The sequence below is a fragment of the Balaenoptera ricei genome, chromosome 2, assembly GCF_028023285.1.
Source record: "Balaenoptera ricei isolate mBalRic1 chromosome 2, mBalRic1.hap2, whole genome shotgun sequence".
NCBI lineage: Eukaryota > Metazoa > Chordata > Mammalia > Artiodactyla > Balaenopteridae > Balaenoptera > Balaenoptera ricei.
In genome coordinates, this window is record NC_082640.1 from 106,337,740 (window position 1) to 106,361,564 (window position 23,825).

A 23,825-nucleotide genomic window follows, 5' to 3' on the forward strand; every position below is an offset into this window, starting at 1 on the left:
ATTAGGAAGTTGTCTTCTTCATAAAACAAAAATTTACATCCCCACCCTTTAACCTCCATCTGGTTTTTTTCTCAGGAATAAGAGAATCTAAGTTTACTCCAAATATTTTATGAGGTTTTTAATTATCTGGAGATAGCTAACATTTTTTGCTGATCAACTCTTCCCAAGCTCAACATGACAAGTTCCTATGACTCTTCCTCATCTAACCTAGTTTCGAAATATCTCATCATACTGGTAGATTATGAATTTGTCACCATGGCTATGTGTGTGGGGGAAAAGAATAAATAACAACTTTTTAGATATGGATGTTAGGTGATGGGCTAAGCTCACTCACTAGGCAAAGCAATTCACTGCTTTCTCCTTTAATGTGCCATCCATTTTACAGCCACATTCCTGAATGATGGTCAAGAGTTCACATTCTAAGTAGTCCTTATAGTTATAAGAGATGCTAAATAATTTGCACTTACTCGTTCTTGTTTGGTTTTGCAAACATTTGGTTTTGCTTACAAAAGAAAATGTAGTTTGCTGGTCCACATACACACTCATTAACTTCCTGAATACAGTGCTCAACCGAATGTCCTAAATAACTGAGGCTAAAGTATCACATTTTTCATCTCATCTATTTTTAGATAAAATAGATTTAGTAGCCTAACTCAATTATAATTACCATCACAAAAACAATAATGGATTTTTTTAAAAAACCTGGGACTAAGACAGTTGATTAACAGTGATTAACTTTGGATGATAAGAATCTACATGACCTTTACCTTCTTTGCATCTTTTACTTTTCTAAAAATTAAATAAACAACTCACCCACAAGCTAAATAAACTATTTCTTGCCAAGATCCTGCTGACTAGCATGAGGATCTGAACTGTGCTTTCAGAGATGCTTTTTCATTTACCTGTTGTTCCTATTAATGAAGGGATTCTGATTAAAATCCCTTTAAAATCCCTTTAAAAAGGCAAATCAGATATTTCTCTTCCAACTTACATTAGCTATATTTTAGGCATAATTGTTGATTACTGGTATCAATGATTCCTAAAAGTAAAGAAGAGGATTACATCCCTAAATAAATTATTTCCCTTAACAGATATTGGGAAAAAAATCTACAGTGGAAAAAAACACAGAATTAACAGTCAAAAATCAAAGTTTCCACTGAGACTGATACAATGCAACTGTAACATTTTGGGCAAATTATTTTATCATTCCAGGCCTTAATACCCTCATCCAAAAAACTTAAAGAGACAAGATGCTATTTAATCGAAATCCTTTCTCATTCTAAATTTCTTTGATTCCATGAACTATCCAAGACTTGTAAAACTATCCCAGGTAGTCCATCATAAATATTTGTCAATTAATACTTAGTATTTATTCTACAGTATGAACTTTTAAAGTTTCTTTGCAACGAATTAGTTACTTCTACTACTACTACTATTAATAGCAGCTAACACTTCAGTACTTGCTATTTACACAGTTCAATGTTTTACATGGATTACATTTAATCCTCACAATAATCTTCCAAAACATATAATTATTATCCTCATTTTACAGACATGATTTACAAAAGTCCAAGATCACAAAACTGGTAAGTGACAGAACTGGGCTTCCAACCTTGGCAGAATGAACTCAAAATCCCCCATGGAGGTATACAGAATAAACTCGTTCATCAAACCCTCAACATGACAACAGACACTCTGAAACTGTGAATACATATATAACAGAAACAGTACTTCACACAGTAGGCAGTATAAAACTTGGATTTAAAACCACTTTATGATATTTATTAAACTTTATGATCTTAGGCAAATCACTTAAGTCTCTTTGCTCACATGGAATATGGGAAAAATAGTATCGACTCAAGAAGATACTGTAAGAATTAAAAGCAACAACATAAAGTGCTTACGTAAGTGTGCTTAGCAAACAGATATCATATATGGTTGCATAATATTACTAAATTAAGTGGCAATGTATTAAAAGGAGGCACATAAATATTATATATTAATCTAAATACTATATATTCATTTAGCATAATTTATATATAATATATAAATCTCTAAGCCATTTGGATTCATGGATAATGAATCAACTTATTTTATTTTTCTTCAGCTAAGACAGCAAAAGAGATGATTTATTGTACACATGTTACATTCTCAGCCACAACTGAGAACAGAACTAGTCCAGAATATCACAGGTCCAGGGCAAAGGACCAAAGGGGACCGTTTTGATACGAGCAAGGTGGGTCTTTCCAAGGTGGTTGAGGCGATCGTAATGGTCGTGGATGTTCCAGATTCGTTGAGACAACTTCTAGACAGGAGGCAGGCAGTCTGACAATTTGCACCAGCTTGCCTGGCCTCTGGCTGCCCTTTGTTTCTGCTCCCGTGGCCTCCACGGGTACGAGTATACTTGGACCTCTGCCTCACCTTTCTTCTTTTGCGCTTCAGCCTGCACATGTGCTGCTTCCTCCACTTCGCTCTCATGGGGCGGACGTTTCTCAGAAGATGGCGCTAAGGCCGAGAGCCATGGATAATGAATCAATTTACAATAGCGATACCACCTACCTCAACCCCTTAACTACTGAGGGGGAAAAAAAAAAGCCACATAGTAAACAAACAAAAAAACATTCTCAGCACAATGTCCTCCCAAAACATATACTCAAATACTACCAATGTCTAGCATACTGCCTTAACCATAGCAAGAATATAATATTTTTGGGACTGCAATGACTATTTTCTGTTTTGAAACAGCTATACCTATTATAATGTTTAATAATTGTCTTGAATATTACGAACTAAAGTGTGCCCTGTCCGTGCCAGGAAAGACAAATAACAGAATTAACGGAAAAGACAAGTGTAAGGAAGGAATTACAGTGATATAGGAGAGTAAGTAGAAAGAACCCGGACTTTGGACAGAGAAGGCCTGAGTTTATGTCCCAACTGTATCACTTTTACCTGGCTGTTATGAACAAGACTTTAACTTTCAGCTTAGTTTTCTTCCATCTGTAAAATGGGGTTAGTACCACCAGCATCACCCTAATGCCAATAAGCACACCTACCACTCAGATAATAGTTTCTAAATATAATTCTCCAATAAAAGAAACCGGAGTTCCTTGGATAAATAGGATGACTCTACAGCTGTGGCAGGGAAAATACGAAATGAGCCTAGAACATCTTGTGAAGCCAAAAAGGAAGTGCTCATCTGCGGTCAATTAAGCCGACCGCGCCCTTTTCCCCATGGGGGCCCCGTGTGCAATGGCTGCAAACAGCAGCCTCCTCGGTAGTGTATGCAGCCTGTTGCCTCTATGGGTTGCCCTAAGGGACCTTGGAGACAGCCCTTTCCCGTGGCCATTCATGACTGGCATGCTGTCCCAATCTAGGCTCCAGACAGGTGTTCATGGTGCCTTTGGAAAGCCCCAGGGCACAGTGGCCAGGGTCCACACTGGCCAAGTCATAGTGTCCATCCGCACCAAGCAGCAGAGCAAGGAGCATGTGATTGAGGCCTTCTGCAGGGCCAAGTTCAAGTTCCCTGGCTGCCAGAAGATACGTATCTCCAAGAAGTGGGGATTTACTAAGTTGAATGCAGATGAATTTGAAAACAGGGTAGCAAAAAAGTGGCTCATCCCGGATGGGTGTGGGGTCAAATACATGCCTAATTGTGGCCCCTGGACAAATGGTGGGCCCTGCATTCATGACAGCCTTAACAGTGTCCCCTCCTTGCTCATGCCCACCAATAAATCCTACTTCCCTGTCAAAAAACAACAAAAAAATTTTAAACAAACAAACAAAAGAAAACAAAAAGGAAGTGCTCAAAAAATGAAGGAACATGTCAAAAGGCACAGAAACCAACTTGATGGGGCTCCCAATGGCCAAATCTAGGACAACAGAGTATCAAAATAATGACAGCAATGGATTATTGTCCATACTAATAGAAATAAATAATAAATAAATAAATGGTGGAGAGAAGAGAAAGCTGTCTATAGAATTCCAATTAATAAAGGTGAAAGGAATAATGGAAACAAAATCACCAATTTGGCAAACATCACAATATTTGTTACAGACAAGACTCATAAACAGACATTAAAAATAGTGAGCAAGTGTATAATAGGAAACAGGATATTTACATAATCTCAAAGTATCACCCCCTAGAAGATGCTTATTACACAAAGGATCTACCATCTGAGAAACTGGCAGGCATCATCTTAACCAAATGATCAAAGTTCGTATCATCAGCATGGGATAGATCACCATCACAGACCTCCTAAAGCATGAAGACACCTTCACTCTATAGTACTGTTGCCCAAAATGTTTAACTTCAATTTAATCAAACTGAAGAACATTCCACAAAATACCTGGCCAGTACTCTTCAAAAAAGTTTCAAAATTATGAAAGAAACACCGAAGAGCTATTCCAGATTAAAGGAGGCTAAGGAGACATGAATACTTAATACAATATGCAATGTTGGATTGTATCCTGAACTAGAAAAAAGGACATTATGGAACTGATGAAACTTGAAATAAGGTCAGTAGATAATATTACATCGATGTTAATTTCCTGATTGGGCTATGTAAGATACTAAACTTTTGGGAAGCCAGTTGAAGAATATATGGATATTCTTTGTATATTTTTTCCTACTTCTTTGTAGGAAAAAATTATTTTGTAGGTCTAAAATTATTTCAAAGTGAGATTATATAAACACACATGAATTTCTGAAGAAACACAGCAATATGAGGAAGACTAGCTTATACTTGTTTTACCAATAACTGCCACAGATCTTTGAGCAGCTCTTTAGTATATAATAGTGAAAAAATTCTCAAGATTATGTAGGCTGGTAAGAGGCAATGTTCATGTAATCCCTTCAGTGCTTCTACCTTGACATCTCTGCCCATAAAATCTCCAATTTTTAATACAAATAATTAAGAGGAAACAGAAAAATTACAGTAGGTTCAGTAGGTTCATGACAAGTTATGTGAGGAGTTTGGAACCACAACTGTGTACTTCACCTAAAATGCCCCTTAGTCTTCCTATCAGAAATTTAGGCTGTCTGAACCATTTATCTGTCTTTGAACGACATATCTCATGCTCTTACACTAAAGCCTGACCCAACTGGGCTAAACAATTACAAATTACTCATTTCAAAGCTCTTGCTAGTCAGACATGATTTTTTAAAAAGGAAACACTAAAGTCATTCACATCCCATAAATAAACATTAATATATAGAACTTTATAATACATAATGTGTGAAGTTATAAAAAGACTAAGTTCACAGTAATCATCTACCCTTAGCTCTAAGTTGTTAAGACACTAAATCTTTTGCCTTTCTTACACAATCTATCCTACTTCAAAGTGAACTGAAAGACAAGACTATAGCTACTTTGTCAGATCACAAGACTACTGAACTATACACAAAGTTACACATAACATGTAAACATGTCTCTTCAAAATGAAGTAATTTTTACTTTCAATGTTTTTCCTCACTCTTCTAGGACAACTGTATTTTCCCCTAGCAGAGAATCAAGTCCTTCATTACCAAAGAACCAATCATGTATTTCTAAGAGCAGACTGAGAACTCTGTGAAGGCAAAGACCCAGATTTTACTCATCTACATCCCCAAAGCCTACAGGCTTAACACCTGGAATCTCAAAAATGTTAGTTTCCAATCCTTTCTCTGGCATATAAGAAAGGCTCAATAAACGTTTATTGTAGCTGTTTCATTCAGCATCAGCACTAATGACTGTGCCAAACCTAAGAGCAATGTAAAATCCAGAAGAAGGACTAAATTTGACTAATAAGAAATGCTGCAACATCCTGATCTCCATCTGTTTGGCTGCTTGTATCAGCCTACCACTCCAACACACGTGTGATTGATCCTTTAGGGCCCACTGCACCGAAAACATTTAACTACCACTAAATGTGCAGCACACACATAACGGATTTGAATTAACAGACTTTTCTTTACTGAAACAGTTCTAAATACTATTTTTACAGAACCTAAACACTTTAACATCTGAGGTTTAGATAATACCCTACTTTGGCAAGATATATGGATAATTAGGTGTATATTATTGGGTCTAGAATTTTGTCATTCAACGTTAAGCAAATAAATTCTCATCTATCACTACAATTAGAATTTTAAAATAACACTTCATCTTAACTCAGTACCTAAAAGGTAAAACAAAAAACAAAACATCTACCAAGCATCTAGCAGATTACAAAGATGATTGGCTTAATAAATAAACTACCTCAAGAACAATACCTACAAATGTTAAAGGAAAAAAATTCATTCAGTTCAAGAGATGTACATACAAAAGCCTATGTGGAGATGAGTATACATTCATGTCCATGCCAGAATTTTTTTTCACTACTTAATAGATTAAAAAGATTCTATTAAAAAATAAATAATTAACTTTAAATAAAATTATACAATGAAATAAAGTACACTAAACTGTTTCACATTTTAATATTTAAAGAGAAAATGTGAATAAGATTACCCTGAAATTATGAAATATATAGGAGATTATGTCAAATTACAAAATACTAGAGCCAAAAATGCTAGATATCATCTGAGCCATCTTACTTGTTCTAGGAAACTCAGGTTTTCTAAGAAATCGCTTTTTAAAGGAAGACTATACAATGGACAATGCTAACACACAATAATATAAGGACAAAATAACCAACACTCACTATCACAAGTACATAAAGGCCAAGAAATTGATGGGGATAGGGGAAAAAGGAAAGAGAAGGTGAATGCACAGATATGCATTTGGAGAGGTAAAATATCACAACAGTTCAGAGGCTGGACTCTGCAGCCCGACCTAACCAAGTTTGAATCCTAACAGTCATTTACTAACTAACCTCATCATGCCTCAATTTCCTCATCTATAAAATGCATGTAACAGTACCCAATAGAGTGGTTGTTGGATTTTAAGAATTTATTAATTCATATAAGCACTGAGAACAGTGTCTGGCACATAGTAAGCAATCAAAAAATTTTAACAAATATCATTATCTGCTATAAAAATGCAGTTTTTATACCCATTCTCTTACATTGCCAGTAGGAGTACAAATTGGAACTATGTGGGGACACAGTTTGGCATTACCTTATAAACTTGAAAATTTACAACATAACTTAAATCCAACTATTTTACTCCTAAATATATATTAAAGAGAACCTTTAGCATATATGCATCAGAAGCATATTACAAAAATGTTCACAGTGGTAATGTTCATGATAGGAAATAACTGAAAATAACTCAAATATCCTTAGACAACAGATTGTCTATATTGTGGTAATGTCACACAATGGAATATTACACGTCAGGGCAAATGAACAAAAAACTATAGCAAAAAGAATGGACACATCTTACTATTACTGAGTGTAAAAAAGAAATCAAGTTCAGGAGTTGATACTTACATATGTATATTCCTTTTATAGAGTTCAAATATATATGATAAAGTTTTTTTTAATAGGAAATAAATGGTAAATACACAACTCAGGATAGAGTAAGCTCTAAGAAGAGATAAAAGGAATATAACAGAAGCACATTAGGTAGATTTTAATAATCATCACTGTCCTGATTCTTGGATTGTACTGTGAGTGGGTATTGGTCAATTAAAAAGTAAAAATAGTAGACTACAGAGGTCCATATATAGACCAATGATGACAGTATGAACCAAGATAATGATTAGTCTAATTCTGTGCACCAAAGGTTTTTTAAAAAAGAATTGAGAGTTAATTGTAACCTGCTTTGGAATGAAGGGTCAAATGACATAATTCATGTTTGACACGCAGCAAAATGCTTAACACACATTAGCTACTACCTAAAATGGTATGATTTATTACAGAATAAAACACATTTTAAGATTTAAAATCTCTTCTCACTCTAAACCAACCTCTTTCCCACCTCCTAAAAGCAGAAACCATCCCTAAAAAAGACAGAGACCTGCTCAGCAAACTAGTGGCACAGCAGGGCTCCTGATTCCCTACCAATCCAATTCTTCCACTAGATCAGTATGTCACAAACTCAATTTTGTTTTGATAGTCATGACTTTCATTATTTTTTTGCTTTATATGTGTACCATATATATTATCCAAAAACTGTTATTCCTAAAAGGAAAGGTTTTAATCACAACAGCCAATTAAAAAAAAAAAAAAAACTATCACAAGCCATAAATAGATGGTAACCATAAAATTTAATATAGTAAAAGCCAAACAGTATTGGCTTATCTACCAGAGACTGAGGTTGACATCACTCCTTCCTTATTAAAAAACAACAAACATATAAAAAATAAATTTTAATTAAGATGCAAAAAGTATTGAGAAAGGAGTAACTTGTCAATTTAATGCCCCATCTGTGAAACAACTGAAATTACCTTACATACCAGGGGCAAGTTCCATACTTTGGAAAATGCTGCACTTCCTCTAGCTATCCCCCTATTTAAAAGATTTTCAACAAACTGGCTAAGATTGAATAGAGACCATGTCATTGGTTTCAAAAATTTGCTGGGACTGAAGGGTTAGAAACACTCAGGATCTGCACTATCTGATAAAGGAATCATTAGCATGTGGCAATTTAAATTAAAATTTTAGTTCCTCAGTCCTTCAAGCCACATTTCAAGTACTCATAAGCCAAACAGCCACACAGGAGCATCATACTGGATAGCACAAACAGAACATTTCCTTCACCACAGAAACTTCTATTGGAAACACTGCTTTAGATTCTCAAAGAACTCCGATAAGGCCCAAATGGTAGCAAATGGAAATAAGGAAAATTTCAGCAGAGAAAAAAAAAGTATTTCAATAAAGTAATAGAAACATTTGGAAAGAAATGAGAGACAGTGAATTAAAACCTAGTGGTAAAAATGTATTTTCTACAATTGCTTTATAATGATTTCAAAGGCTGGAGATGTACAAAAGCTGGCAGGAATCCCTCCCCAACTAAGATGGTAAGGTTATTACTGCAACTGAGGAAAAGACTTAAATACTTAGAAAGAAAATAAGGTAAGAGACTGCAGTCATATCTGAAGGCATACTGGCAAACAGTGCTTATTGTGTACCAAACACTGCTTTAATATATGAGCTTATGAAAACTCTTATAATTACCTTACCTTCATTAAGAAATAAGGAAAGCATGCTCAAATAATGGACAGAATATCAACAGTAACTATCTTTCAAAAATAGTGGGTCTTGTATAACGAATTCTCATTTACCATCCCCTGATCACTTTAAAGCGTTTAGGATCTCCCCCATCCCACTTCAGGTTCTCAACATTCTTGTGAACTTGTTTTACTGAAAACAATATTCTAAAAGGGCATTTTCCAGTGCATTTAATACACAGTTTGATTTTAACTATGTAGATATTTCGCAAAGCTTATGTAACCTATGTAGATATTTTGCATTACTTCTCAATATGGAGGTTATATAATCTTTAACTTAGCTATATTCCTTATGTGTACAATCCCCTTTAGTTCCCCAAACAGGCCCAGACATTTCAATTCTAAGGCTTAGGTTCATTTTCCTCAGCTTTCCTCCTCTCCCTAAGGTTTTGCTAGAACCTTTTCTTTTTCTGTCTTCTGCCTTACCTCTCTTTTTTTCCCCCAGTCCTCTAGAAAACACTACCTTTCCTTGTGAGTAAATCAAAACTCATACATACATAAATCCATTTTTATACAATTTTCAGGCAAAAAGTAATTTATGGATGAGAAAAGATTACTGTCTTCATTAGCACAGATGCTCAGACACTAAAAGATTTGCTCTAAGTCACATAAGTAAATGGCAAAACTGAGACTAGAACCTGAGTTTTTCTTTCTTTTCTACACAGCTTTGCAGATTTCTTAGTGTGCCAATTAGCATAATTCTATTCTTTCTGACCCAGGTAATTCACTATCTATATAAATCGTATGATCTACGTGAAGTTTTCAGAGAAACAACAAATTTTAAATTTCAAATCCTTCCTATATATTTCTTGCCTTTACAAAACTTTTAATAAGAGTGCAAAAAAGAAAATTTCTTCTATGGGTAATTTCCAGTTGTCTTCCAAGTTTCCTACAATGTGATTATATTGTTTTTGTACTTCAAAAAGTTTCTATTAATGTTTGCTGGATTCATACATTCCTACTTTTTGTTTGAAAATGGCAGCTGCTATAATTACAGTGCACAATCATGACTTACCCTTGAGCAACACCCTAATGTACCCCCAATGCTGCCTCTCACCAGAGTACACATTCTCCCAGGAATGTGTCATACAAGTTAGAGACATATAATGCCATAGGATATAAATACGTAAAGACTGCATGGTTAAGAGTTCTTCTTTTTTTCCCTAATATAAATGACTAAAAACATTTCATACTGAAAATACAACTCTATTATTGATTAAAATGCAATATTCACATATCTTTGTGATAGTTTACTAGATTTCAAAATAATTATACAATTTTACAGGCTGCTTTGGGATACACTCCCTTAACATTCGGGGCACTTCAGTGAAAGAAATCTGAGAAGCAATGACATAAGGCTTATTATCTATAATCTAGTTACAGCAATTCAAATCTGAATTCCCCTACAATGCCTCACAACTCAACCTTGAAATGCACTCCCCTGAGAATCCTATACCTTTTCATATTATCTCTTTCTTTCATGAAATAATAAGCTGAACATAAATGTAAATCTTTAGTACCAATAAGGAGATACATCCTTAGAGGACAATATCCCATATAATGCACTGTAGTTCAGAACTGGGTACTTTTAACTACAAGGGTCTTTACCAGCATTAACTTCTTACACAGAATAGATAAAATATTCTGTAATATATAATTCTAGTCTATAGAATACAGAAGTCAGCCTGTGTCATCACAGTAAGTCTAAGTTGTTTTACAAAAGGTTTTGTGTGTGTGTGTATGAATGCATGTATGTATGTATGTACACTGTGTCAAACAGTATAAAGTATTTGTTACTATTACAGTCGAGAGTTTAAAAGCTACTGTTTTAGGGTACAGGCTTTGGAGTCTTCACCAGCTATGTAATCTTTGCCAAGCTATTCAACTTCCCCAAGCCCCAGCTTCCTCATCTTTGTAAATGGTGGTAATAATAGTAATAACATTTAAAATAGTTGTTATGAAGACTAAATCTATCAAATGATTTTAAGACAATGCTGGTAATAACTCAAATATTAGCTATCATTTAATTACATACTGGGAGCTATGTAAAAAAACCCGCAAGGTACTAAAGAACAAAAATGGAATCTAAGAAATATGAGAATGTCATTTATAAATAATCCACAACAGAAAAAATACAAATTTTTGGAAGCAGCATTTCATAACCAGAATTTTTAAAAAGCCACTTATATTCTTTGACATAATTATTTCACTCCTGTAAATTCATCCTAAGAAATTAATTGAACAGAAAAAAAACAATTATATGCAGAAAAGATGCCCATTACAATGTTACTTATAAGAGCTGGACACCTGAAGTGTTCACTAAGAAGAAAACAGCTATGTAAACTTATGGTACAACTTGATGAACTATTATAGGCATTAAAATAATGATTACTAAAAAACTATGTATAAGCATAGAAATTCTTTAAGTATATCCAGTGAAAATAAATAATAAATATTCATATGTACACTATTAAAACAAGTAAAATATATTTGTATGGAACCAGAAGCAACTGAAAACTATGTTGGGTTTTTAATTGATTTTGTTCTTTCTTTGATGTAATTATTGCTCCTTGTCCTCCCCAAAACAAAGAAAAGTCAGCATCTTAGTTCATTCAGGTTGCAATAACAAAATACGACAGACTGGGTAGCGAATAAACAACAGAAATTTATTTTTAACAGTTCTGGAGGCTGACAAGTTCAAGATCGAGATGCCAGCATGGCTGGGTACGGGCCTTCTTCCTGGTTCATAGCTAGGGACTTTTCACATGGTGCAAGGGGCTAGGGATCTCTGTGGAACCTCCATCCTCATGATTTAAGCACCTCCTAAAGGCCCCACCTCATTATACCATTGTCTTTGGAGGTTAGGATTTCAACATATGAGTTTGGTGGGGAAACAAACATTCAGACAATAGGAGTCAGTTAAAAGGATTCAGCTCAGTTTTCCTCCTCCTAAGTACCTAGCTAAATCTGTCTGAAAAGGCGTAAATGCGAAAATGGGAAGACTAGAAGTTAGCCATAATCAAACGACTTATTTGATGTATGCTGGGGCCTAGTACACATCACACAGTTGCAGACTCAACAATAATAGGGTCTATATAACATCAGATACATTCTTTTTCTTTTGGCTCGCTTAGAAGCTAAGTCTGGCTCTCTCCAGAAGTATCAAGATGAAAAACTGCTAAAGAAAACTAAGATGATTAGAGAGGCCACCTTGTCTTATTCATTCATCTCCTGTCTCTCCCCTTCCTTTTTGAAAAAATCATAACGCAGAGTTGAAGAATATCTTAATTTGATATGCTACTTATTAAAGTTATTTGCTATATTTTCTTAACCTTTACTAAGTTAATTAAGTTTGGTTTTTTAGATCAAATAATTCTCAAGAGAAAAAGCATATACATTTTTCATCATCGTATTTTTAAGTTCCTGATTTACATTCATTCAAAATCTTGATTTGTAGATAACTTAAAATTCATTCGTAAACCAAGTTTCAGTAATTATGTATCTAAGGCTGTTATTTTTGAATTAATGATACAGTTTCAGAATAATAATGCTAAACATCAGGCTAAATCAAAATATAAACAAATTTTTCCTTTAGCTGTTGATGACTATAAAATGAACTAAACATAAGCTTACAGACCTTTAGCTGTCCAAATTAAAGTCGGCACTAAACCACAAGCAATGAACTTCTAGCTAGCAGATCTAGCCTATCTCACCTATTAACAGGGATCCTAGTTGATTACAGTTGCGAAAAATTAAATGTCTAAATCTTTAATAACCTGAAAAAAAAATTCCTCTCCCCTTCTCCCATGAAAGTAGATTTTTTTCCCTCCATTATAATTTGAAAACTCCTTCATTTGACTCTGAGAAAGATAGCTTTTCCCTGAAATTGATGGAGAGACATCAAATCTACTCATATGTACTTCCCAAATGTGCTCAGGTATTAAAATTGCTTTTAAAATGTTCACAATATAGATTTAAATTATTTTTTTGCTTGTTGGAATGTTTAAATTTTAAGTTTTTCTGAAAAGCAGCTTTTTAACATTTAAACTGAAATACAATTTTTCCAGCAGATCAATAATCCTTTTTAAAAAGTAACCTTACCTTCAGACTAAATGAAAATGAGCACTGATTATTTCATGAACATAGTACCTTTCTTCTCAAGAACTAAAAGTTCTTTTTAATATTCTCTTATCTCTAATCAAAAAATGTTATTGGGAGGGGAAGGGAGGTTACGTGTTATCTTAACATGGCTCTGAAGTAGGGCCATGTTATCCTGGTTTTACAGATGGAGAATCAAGCACAAAGACAGGTTACATGATTTGCCAAAGTCTTAATGGGACAGTCAGTAGTAACCACAGGATCATGTTAATTATGAACACCATGTTAATTGTAGAAATTTAATTAGTGAATTTTGTTTTGAAAAGGCCTTTCTAACCACATTAGGAATGGAGTACACAAAAAATACAAAACATTCTGTCAAAGACAATATAATTTATTTGGATAAAGCCCTACAAAATCAGTCAACATCTTGATCAGCCTCTCAGAAAACAAAGTTCTTAATAAAATCCAAATCTGGATAATTTATTCATATTTCGTCTTCCTCTCTATTTCCTAATTCCCAACACCCCTCATTCTTGGTAGGACCATTATTACATGAGATCCTATTCATTTCCAATACTCTCAACTCCTCCAGGCTAAGCCCTTCCCTTTTCTTATCCTCCTCCCCTTGGCATAATCCTTTTCAATTTCCAATCCCAAAACGCTTACTCCTGTCTCTTTAAATTGCAGTGGCAGATGTCAATATTCATACTCCCACTCTAAGCAGCTCATCCTACACACTTATAAGATACACTGGTGCTGGCTCAGGATTCCTCTCTGCCTCAACTTCTGATACCAACCCAGCAACTTGAACAGCCACAGTGGTGACCTTTTTAAATATCCTAACAGATCCTGGTTCCTCTACTTCTAACAACCTTTTTCTACTTTAATCTTCCCTCATATGTTATCACTCTGGAGTCTGTGTTCTTTGATCAAAATCTATCTTTCGATTTTCCCCACTTCCACTCTACATGCTCTTTAACTTTACCAAAACCTGTAGTCCCTCAAAACAGCTGTCACTTCTACTTGTCTACCTATCACTTCAAACTTATTTTCTTCAAAATCTAGTCTGGCCATTAAATATATGAGATATAGTGTAGTATAAATACAGTGCAATTTGAATCTCAGTTCTAACACTCCCTTTCGTGGCTGTGGGCAAGTTACTAAACCTCTCTTAAGTCTCAGTTATCTCATCTGTAAACTATGGATAACACTTAGCTCACATGGTCATTAGAAGGATTAAATCTAGGACAGTATCTGACACAAGCAGTAAAACAGTTTGCAAGACTCCTCTTTCCTGGACCTTGCTCTTCCAATTACCCACCTTTCCTTAAATCTTTTTTTCTCTTCCTCTCCATTACTGACACCATCTCATCCAACAAATAATCTCAACTATTAACACTTCCCCCTAAATTTATGTAATCTTACTTTTTGCTGTCTCCACTTCATCACTTCCCATTTTGTCTTCCATACTTTCTCTCCTACCTCTCAAGACTTTTCTTTTGTTGTCTCTTCTCACTCTCCCTTAAAAACACTCCTGATTCTCCCTATTCATTTTTCTATTACTATTTAATACTCTCCTTGGTCAATTTTCCACTTCAACTACAGGCATACTTGGGAGATACTGCAGGTTTGGTTTAGACCACTGAAATAACTTTTATGCTTGTTTGGGGTTTTTTTTCCATCTTCTTGGAATGCCCTTCCTCTTTCCATTGCCCTCTTCTCTGGCTGACTCCTAAATGCCATCTCTTTTCTGAAGGCTTCCTTCACACAACTCCCACTCTGTCATCCACCAAAGGTAGAATTACTTTCTTCTTAAGTCTTGAAGAACTTCATACGCAGAGCACTCACCACATTTCAGAGGGATCTAGTTCCCTTGCTGGATAGTGAAAGCAGTTATCAGGTTTTACCTACCTTTGTATCTCCGGGGCTAAATAAAAGTCAAGTGCCCAGTAGGCACTCAAATGTCACTGAACTGAAATTCTTGAAGAAAATCCAGAAAAACTAAGAAATCCATATATATAATTCAGCAACTAAAATTCTGAAATGTTTTTACATATTACTAAGGGGGCAAACCCAGAATTGATCCCTAATCCCAATCTCAGAATATCAATGTAATTCACAACAGAACAGTAAAAAATGTTTGGTGATTTTATGCCAAAGTTAATCATTAACATTCTGATGTGGTAAAAGTTACAATAACTTTGAAAAAGTGGCATCAAAGTCACATTTCACTAAATTCCATCTAAATTTCAGTAATGCAACTACTGAATACCAACACATTAACAAATACGGTGTATTTGTGAAAGTAATCTCTAACCAAGGGAATAGACAAACAAAATGTGTCTAATCATAAGAAACAGTACCATTATATACTACCAGAAGAACAATTACATTCTGCATTCCAAGTCATAATGGCCTTTATCTAAACTATACTCCCTGTTTTACAGATAACATTTAGAAATAAAATAATAAAACTGATATTAGATTAAAATTTAATTTCCAATTACTCTTAAATTTACCAAAGCTTATTCTTCATACTCTAAATATAGAAAGAAAATGCCTTCCAAGGTAATTTTAAAATTTCAGATACAAAGTAATTTATGTAGTCAATCCTGTATTTATGAGCTACATGAATGATTAAATGTGGATTTCAGAAGTAAAAAGAAAATCACTTCGGATTCTTGAACTAAAAGCAACACTAAAAGTTGATCAAATCCAACACTCTCATTTTAAATCAGAAAAATTAAAAGTCTAAATCTTCTAGGAAGCAGAAAAATAATATAAATCCATATTTATGAACAATTACAAATCTATAAATTATGGACATTCACTTCCATATTATAAGCAGAGACTGAATGACAATCTGGCATTTAAGATTTTATAATTTCTCTTCCTTAATCTTCAAATGTGATAAACTACATTGATTTTCTCATGTTGACATTCTTGCAATCTCACGATAAACTCGGTTTTACTGTGAGGCTTTGTTGTTTTTAGTTCACTGAATTGGGTTTAATTTGCTACTTTTTGAAAATTCTCAGCCAGTATCTCTCAATATTTCCTCTCTCCCATTACCTCTTCTTTTGCAACCGTTAGCTGTAACTTGGACTTGTTCATCTTATCGTTCATGTTTCTTAATCTTCCTATTTTATAATCTCTATCTTTGGGTTCAGTCTTTAGACCTCAGTCATAGCAGGAGACTTTAGCTTTTTGTGCCATGGACCTCTTCGGCAGTCTGGTGAAGCCAATGGCCCCCTTTCTCAGAATATTAAAGGCTTAAAACAAAATACATAAAATTACAAAAGAAATCAATTATATTGAAATAATTATCAAAATATTTTTAATTTTGGTGCTTGCTTTGGCAGCACATATACTAAAATATTAATTTTGATATAGTAATGTTTTTGTACTAACATATTAAAACACAAGCTCTAGCAATGGCTTAATAACTATAATAATTTCAAACTAGTGATGACCGTAAGTGCTATTTCAAGATATCTGTAACAACTGAACAGCAATTGTACTGTAAGAAAAAAAAAAAATCTGATTTCTATTGGTATTACGGGTTGAATTGAATCTCTCCAAAAAAGATGTTGGGTCCTAACCCCCAGTACCACAGAATGTGACCTTATTTGGAAAGAGGGTCACTGCAGATGTAATTAGTTAAGAGAAGGTCATACTGGAGTTGAGTGTGCTCAATCCAGTAGTGTCCTTATGAGAAGATGGGCATGACACACATGTGGTACTTTGTTGCGGCAGCCCTAGGAAACTAATACAGTTGCCGTCACAAGGACCTCTGATGCTGCTATGCTTTGCTGGTATTTTCTTCAATTATGAAAGTAAACAAGTTTCAGTTAGAGATTAGTAAAAACACTCTGAATTCTAAGACTCTGTGTCTAAATCAATTTAACACCTCAGTCTGAGATCCATTACTAATGAATTATGTTTTAGCAAAAATAATGAACTATGTTTAAACAAAAATACACCAATAGGTTGGTTTGTTTGTTTTCCATTTCAAACCATTCTGAGTGCCACAAAAACAACATCTTGGGGATTTGTAATAACTTTAGTACTGGACTCTAAAATGAGATGCAGCTATGACATACAACTTGAGATAAACAGCGAATTAAACTTAAATGTTAAAGAATGAAAAAATTCATTGTCTGAGTTAATTTGTTACACTGAATAAATGTGAAATTATCCTTTAGTATTAGATTAACATGATTTGTATGAATAACCAAATGAGAAGATTTACTTTTGACACTTCTAGGCCAGTAAGTAAAGCATGAGGGCTGGTATCTTAATATATTCTTCTTAGAACTACTCAAGTTGATGTTTAAGCCCAATAGCCTGTTGTTCACTTATTTATCCAGAGACCATATTTATTTAAAAGAAAAAAAAAAAAAGAGCACTACAAAGTTCTCCATCTGTGATGTATATATATTATCAAAGACACATGGCTATTAAATTAAGCTCAAAATGAGAAAGTCTTAAAAGATTATGAATGCACCAACTGTTTCCAAATTTATCTTGTTTCTTCAAAATTCATGCTTCTACTTCATAATACTACAAGATCTCTACTGGAAGTCTTTCATTTGCTTAAATATGTCAAAATCAACAATCTAATAAAATTGACCAATTAACAAATATGTATGTTACAAGTCTAGTGACTTGCACTGTGTCTATCGCTGTATTACTTTAGGGTAATTTAGCACAAGGGCCCATAATGATGCTTAGTTCAAATTCCTTGATTTACAAGTGAGCAAACTAAGGGCCACAAAGGCTGTCACTTGCCCAGAATCATAGAATAAATTAGTGACACTGAGGACAGAAATGCATCTCCCAATTCCAAGTCCAATGTTCTTTATATTATACCATACTGCATAAAAGTTGGTAAGAGTTAAATAAGTTATCTGCAGATGCCTTTTGTATGATCATTTTTTTTTGTATGATCATTTTAATTCTGCTTATATTTAAAAACAGTCCAACTGCCCCAAAACAACCTAACAAGTTTTTTGAAAAATCAATTTTATTATCCATCACATTTTAAAAGTAGGAACATGATCTCACTTCCACCTTCAAAATTGGTAAAATTTTTTTCAAAGAGAACTGGACAGACATTTCAAGGCATAAGCACTCTCAGACACTGCTTCTTTTCTAGAGGGCAACTTAGCAGAAAAAATAAAACAACTTAAAATTTGCATCTTTTACTCCACTCCTAGATTATTTCAAGGAAAAAGTAATAAATTTGGATGAAGACAGAACTCAGGATCAAATGCAGCATTGTTCAGAAATAAGAGATATAGTAGACTGATTAAAACTAATATATGTTATACAGTGAATATAATGTAGGTGTTAAAAATTATGTTTTAGGAAATATTTAATGACACAGGAAAATGTTCACAATATATTAAGGTATGATAGTACCTACTATGCAATTCTACTCTGTTGAAGCTACATGTATATACATAAATTACATAATACATGTGTAAAGCATTTATCACATATTTTTATTCTTGGCACATAGTAAAAATCCAATAAATGAATATGATTCATCATCAACATCACAGAAAAGGTAAAGTTTGATTATATATCAAATGTTAAGACTTATTAAATAAATAAATATTTGTTTAATAAATAAATTATTACTCACTTTAAAGACCATTTTGTACATTATTTGAAATGAACTATTACTCTTGCATGGAGGGGTTTTTTTTTTTTTTTTTTAATGGCACTTTTAATGCAGTTCCAGTTCCTACTGAAGGTTAGAGAAGAAAAGCAGACTTTCACCAACCCTTCCCCAAGTTTGGCACTGCTAAGACAAAGTGTTATAGACTTATAATATGATCCTTCAGTAATTCTTGATTAATTATATACCCACAGTCAACCTCTGAGAACTATTTCTCTCTCCACACAGAACTCTAATTTCAAATAAGCATGTACTAGAGGATTTCAAAATGAGGCCTCTAAAGGCCTTACTAGATTTTACCACAATGGCTATCTAGAAAAGGTTAACAGTTTGCCAAGATATTGGTGATTTTCACTCTTTTTAAAGGTCGAAATCAGGTGGAAAAACATTCGAGTGTTAAGAACAGTCTCTACTTTAAGTAAATACCTATTGATTGTGGATTTAAAAAAAGAGAGTAAAGCAAAAGGAAAAAATAAACATAAGGCCCAAATAAAATCCATATTACAGGGCAGTTTTAAACTATGCTAAGGCTTTAAGGGCATCTACAATAATATATCTCTTGTTTCTTCATAATATGTATGATTGTATATAATAAATTGCCATTTCAAAACATTACTATATATATGAAAGATGAAATATGTAAGTTATCGGAATAAAGTCTACATTCCTAAGAAGTTCACTCTTTGTGGTTTAGCTATTACACAAACAATGCGGGCTATAATAAAACTGATTATCGGATGAACACATCACTTTCTAAAATAAAAAAAATTTAAAGTAACACCTCCAAGAGTTTGTCCCCATGAAGAGTTAACATCTCATGGCAAAAAATTATATGTTAAAACATTATTCTTGTCCTACCAACATTAACATAACAAAGCCCGTAGTAGGGAAAAATTTACGAATAAACCAGGATAAATTTGTGAAAATAGAATTCTAAAAGTCTGGGTGAGTGAGATAATTTCCAAATTGTCCCATACTAAATACATTTAAAAGGCAATCCTACCAGTAAATACTGCCCTTAGGTGTTTCAAATATCAAATCTTTGGAATTAAACCACCAGGAATATTTATTCATTTTTAGTGTAAAAGTGGCATCATCCACTGATAATCACTACACCAAAAAACCTGTATTCTCAATTTGTCCATGACAAATATTTGAAAAAGAGCTCACTTAAAAACTGTATTTCACAGGTGTGTCAATTCACATTCCCATATTAGCGTTTCTAATTAGCTGCACCCAAAAAGGAGGTATTCAATATTTTACTTTAAATATAGTTAATTAGTCTTCTCCCATCTCCAAAATAGAACTTGACATTTTAATCCAGGCTACTTTCTTAAAAGAAGACAGCAGCAAAAATTATCGTCATTCTGTTCGGATTTTTAGCAGTTTTTCTCCTAACTAAGCGCTGAGATACTTCTTGATCTCTCTCAAAGTAGGTCTAATCTGCGGAAGGCAGTGAGACAGTGTACTGCACTGTGAATGGACAGCCAGGTATTTTATGAATGGAGGCGATCACGTGATCCCAGCACCTCCCCGAACTGATATTTCCCACATAACTGTGTCAACATTCTGAGAACAGGGGTAGTTGTTTGTGTGGGCGTCTGTTTTTGAATTTAACCTATAACTTCGAATTCTCCTTACTTTCTGAACTCAAAAATCTACATGAAGACAGACAATTGAGCTTCGAATTTTCTTCTTGGGAAATCCTTTCAAGATGTCCAAGGTGATGGATGTTTAATTATTTTTTTATGAATGAAGAGTGTGCTATGCAAATGAGGGCGATTCACAAAAAGAGAGAGAACATGGCGGCCACTTCTGCTTCTAGACCGCACTGACACTGCAGCAATCCACCTTCTCCCACCCCCGCTCATCAGAAGAGTGTGTTGAGGGGTGGGGGGACGCTGCTTGGCATTTCTCAAGCTATTTTATGTTAAACAAGCCTAGGCCTTGGACTTTAAAGTTTTCTCAGAAAGGTCTGATTCGAGGAATGCACTTTACTTAAAGGAATGCGTCCTAGGACTAGTCCTAACTCACTTAACTATTTCCAACCCTCCGAAGATAAAACTTGAATTTAATTACAAGAAAACGGACACAAATATTCGCATGGAATTAAACCCCGTCTCAATAGGAAACTGTTGCCGCATCATTATTCCTCCAGTCAGCTGTTATGTTAAAGCAAAATATTTAAAAGCCAAAGTATTTCGTTTGGAAAACATAAGGACAGCCCAAATAAACAAAAACTTAAGCCGGGACGCTCTACAAGTTAATGAATGAAGTCATCAACATGTTCAGCAATGTAAACAGTGTTAAATCAACGTAAACGGTGTGTTTCAATATAGCTGAAAGATAAAAATTAGCCTACAAAATTCTTTTATGCTCCTGATAAAGACAAATCCAGTATTCGCAAAGGCAAAATAGAATAGTTCAACATCTCCCACACTCCAGGTGTCCTTAATGCTATTAAATTATAAAAATGTTTCCCTCGCCCTATTTTTTACAAGAATCTTACAGGTCATAAGTTTAAAAAGGGCGGGGGGGGGAGGGGGGAGGCTTAATCGGTATTTAAGAGTCACTGACTCATCGAATTAAGATTCAAGAGCAGTTTGCTGCAGGAGGTGCTCCCACACATTAGTTTCCAAGCGAAATAGCTATAAAGGAGTCTGGACGGATATTCAAGGTATGTTGACTGGTGTGCTAAAGTGAAAAAGGACAGGTCAGAGGTCTTCCAGGCACTGGGGTAATTTCTACCCCGTCTCCATCCATCTACATTATTCCATCTCATGGACGTACAATTGCCATTCCAGCCCAACTCCAGCCCAACATTCAATACCTTCTCCCAGAAGCAAGCAACTAAATACTGGGGGTGGGGGTGGGGGTGGGGGTGGGGGTGGGGGTCGGGGGTTGCTGCCATTAAATAAAATGGCTAAGAAAATCAAATGTTTTCTCCAGAACAGAATGCACTCAACTCTCCAGGATTGCAAGCACCCAAGTCTCCGAGGGGGTCTGGGGAGGTGCCGAGGAAGAATGGGGGGTGGGGGGGAAGTAATGTAGATCTGTGAGGTGCTTACTCGTTGTCAGAAGTCGCCGTCTCCTCGCTCATCTTTCCCTCACCGTGATCCGATCTGGAGATGGAGGAGCAACAGCAGGCGGAGGAGCAGCAGCGGCACCGAGGGGCAGGAGGCAGCGGCGGCCGGGGGGGCGCGGGGGCAGCGGCTCAGGGGCCTCACCATGGTGGATGCCTCACCCGGAACGGTGCCCCCCCAGCCGGGAACCCCGGCCACCCCCGCAGGGGGGTGGCGGCGACAACCTCCGCCGTGGCGACCCCAGCCTCTTCCCCCGCCTCAGCGCCCAACCAAGAGATCCGATGAGGCCGGGGAGAATTGGGAGCAAAGGAAAAAAGGAAGGGGGCTGTGAAGGCAGACTGGAGAGCGGCTCCTCCGGCCACTGGGGTGGAGCGCGGCGGGGTCCGGCCAGGAAGGAGCGAGCGGGCGGGCGGGCGGAGAACCCGGGAGCAGAGGCGGCGCTTCCCTCAGGGATGCGGCGAGGAGGAAGCAGGGCTCCGCTCGGTGGGGGCCGGCGGGGGGGTGCCGAGCCCAGGCTCCGGGCGGCGGCGGCGCGGTCCTGCCGGAGCCCACCCCACCATCTCCCGCCTCGCCGCCGGCTGCCCGCTCAGCCCCCGGCGGCGACCGGGCCGGTCCTTCGGGACTAGCAGAAGCGGGCGAGGGGCCTCACGGCGGCGGATTCCTCCAGACACGCTCCGGCCCGAACGACTCCAGAGGGGGGAGGAGGGGGCGGCGGGGCGCGTGTGAGGCAGGGGCGAGCGAACCAATCGTCCGCACCCGGGCCGGAGAAGAGCGGCGCGCCCGAGGTGCAGGGTCCCGAGAAGAGGCGGGAGAGCGAGGACAGCGGCCGCGAGCCCCCCACCAGCCAGTGCCCACCAGCAGCTCGGCGGGCCAGCTCCTCACGCTCGCCAGAGGGGAGCCGCTAGGGGGGCGGCGGAAGCGCTCAAGCCGCCCGCTCCTTCCGCCGCCGCCGCCGCTGCCCGAACCGGGGGGCGCCCGCGGGAGAAGGAGGCGAAGTAGTCCCTGGTGATTTCTCCGGGACGCCGGCTTCCCGGAGGGCCGGAGCGGGTACGGGCTGGGCTTGCCGAGCGGGGTGCCCGGACTGAGAGGGCGTGTGGGTAGGAGGACTAAAAGCTTCGGCCTCCGGGCGAATCACTGCAACTCGAAGTCGTGTGCAGCATAGCAAGTTTCAGGAAAGTAGTTCCCTCCTCCCTTCATTTCCCAAATCGTTGTCGAGCCTCCGAGCGGCGAGAGGAGGAGGGAGGCGGAGGGATACGCAGGCACCGCGCTCATGTGCGTGCGCGCGCTCCAAACTCTTGGCACGCCGCGAAAGGGGGCGGGGGTGGGAGCTGCACGGGGAGCAGCTCGGAAGGTTGCATTGTTGCGGCGCGATGCTCCCCGTTACTCGCTTTGGAATATCCGGGTTGTTTGAACGGAGAGGCTAGAATGACAGTGTGCTCCAGGAGGAAACTGGAGGCTGCTCTGTTCTGGGTTTGTGTGTGTGTGTGTGTGTGTTTTCCTTGCAAAGAATGGAACTGGCATGAGTTCATCTTCAGTTGGTGGGGGTTGGAGAGAGGGACTGTACAAAGAGAGCTCCGCCTGCTGTCCCTCTGGTTGCACTGCTGCAGTCTCCTAGCTGCGTGCACACAGAGAGAGAGAGAGAGTGCGTGTGTGTGTGTGTTTGTGTGTGTGTGTGTGTGTGTTGGAGAGCGAGAAAGAGTTTTAATACCTTGGATTCTTACCGCGCAAGGGGTATGCTGTGCGGGGCATTCATCTCTGAAAGCTAGACTGGTTGTTAATGGAGAACGACTTCCATTGAGCCCTGG

At 37.0% G+C, this 23,825-nt stretch overlaps 1 protein-coding gene and 1 non-coding gene across 2 annotated transcripts in view; one reads left to right on the forward strand and one right to left on the reverse strand.

The window, feature by feature from the left end:
• SPRED1 (sprouty related EVH1 domain containing 1) overlaps positions 1-23,184 on the reverse strand; it is a 117,379-nt gene extending 94,195 nt beyond the window's left edge. Inside the window, exon 1 of the mRNA XM_059915588.1 lies at positions 22,006-23,184. Within this exon, the coding sequence (XP_059771571.1) occupies positions 22,006-22,037 (32 nt within the window). The 5' untranslated portion in view covers positions 22,038-23,184. The remainder of the gene's footprint in view (positions 1-22,005) is intronic.
• Positions 3,197-3,331, forward strand: LOC132361362 (small nucleolar RNA SNORA70). The gene has a single exon (XR_009501664.1). It is a non-coding gene; the product is annotated as a small nucleolar RNA SNORA70 (small nucleolar RNA).
• Positions 23,185-23,825: the final 641 nt, after the last annotated feature.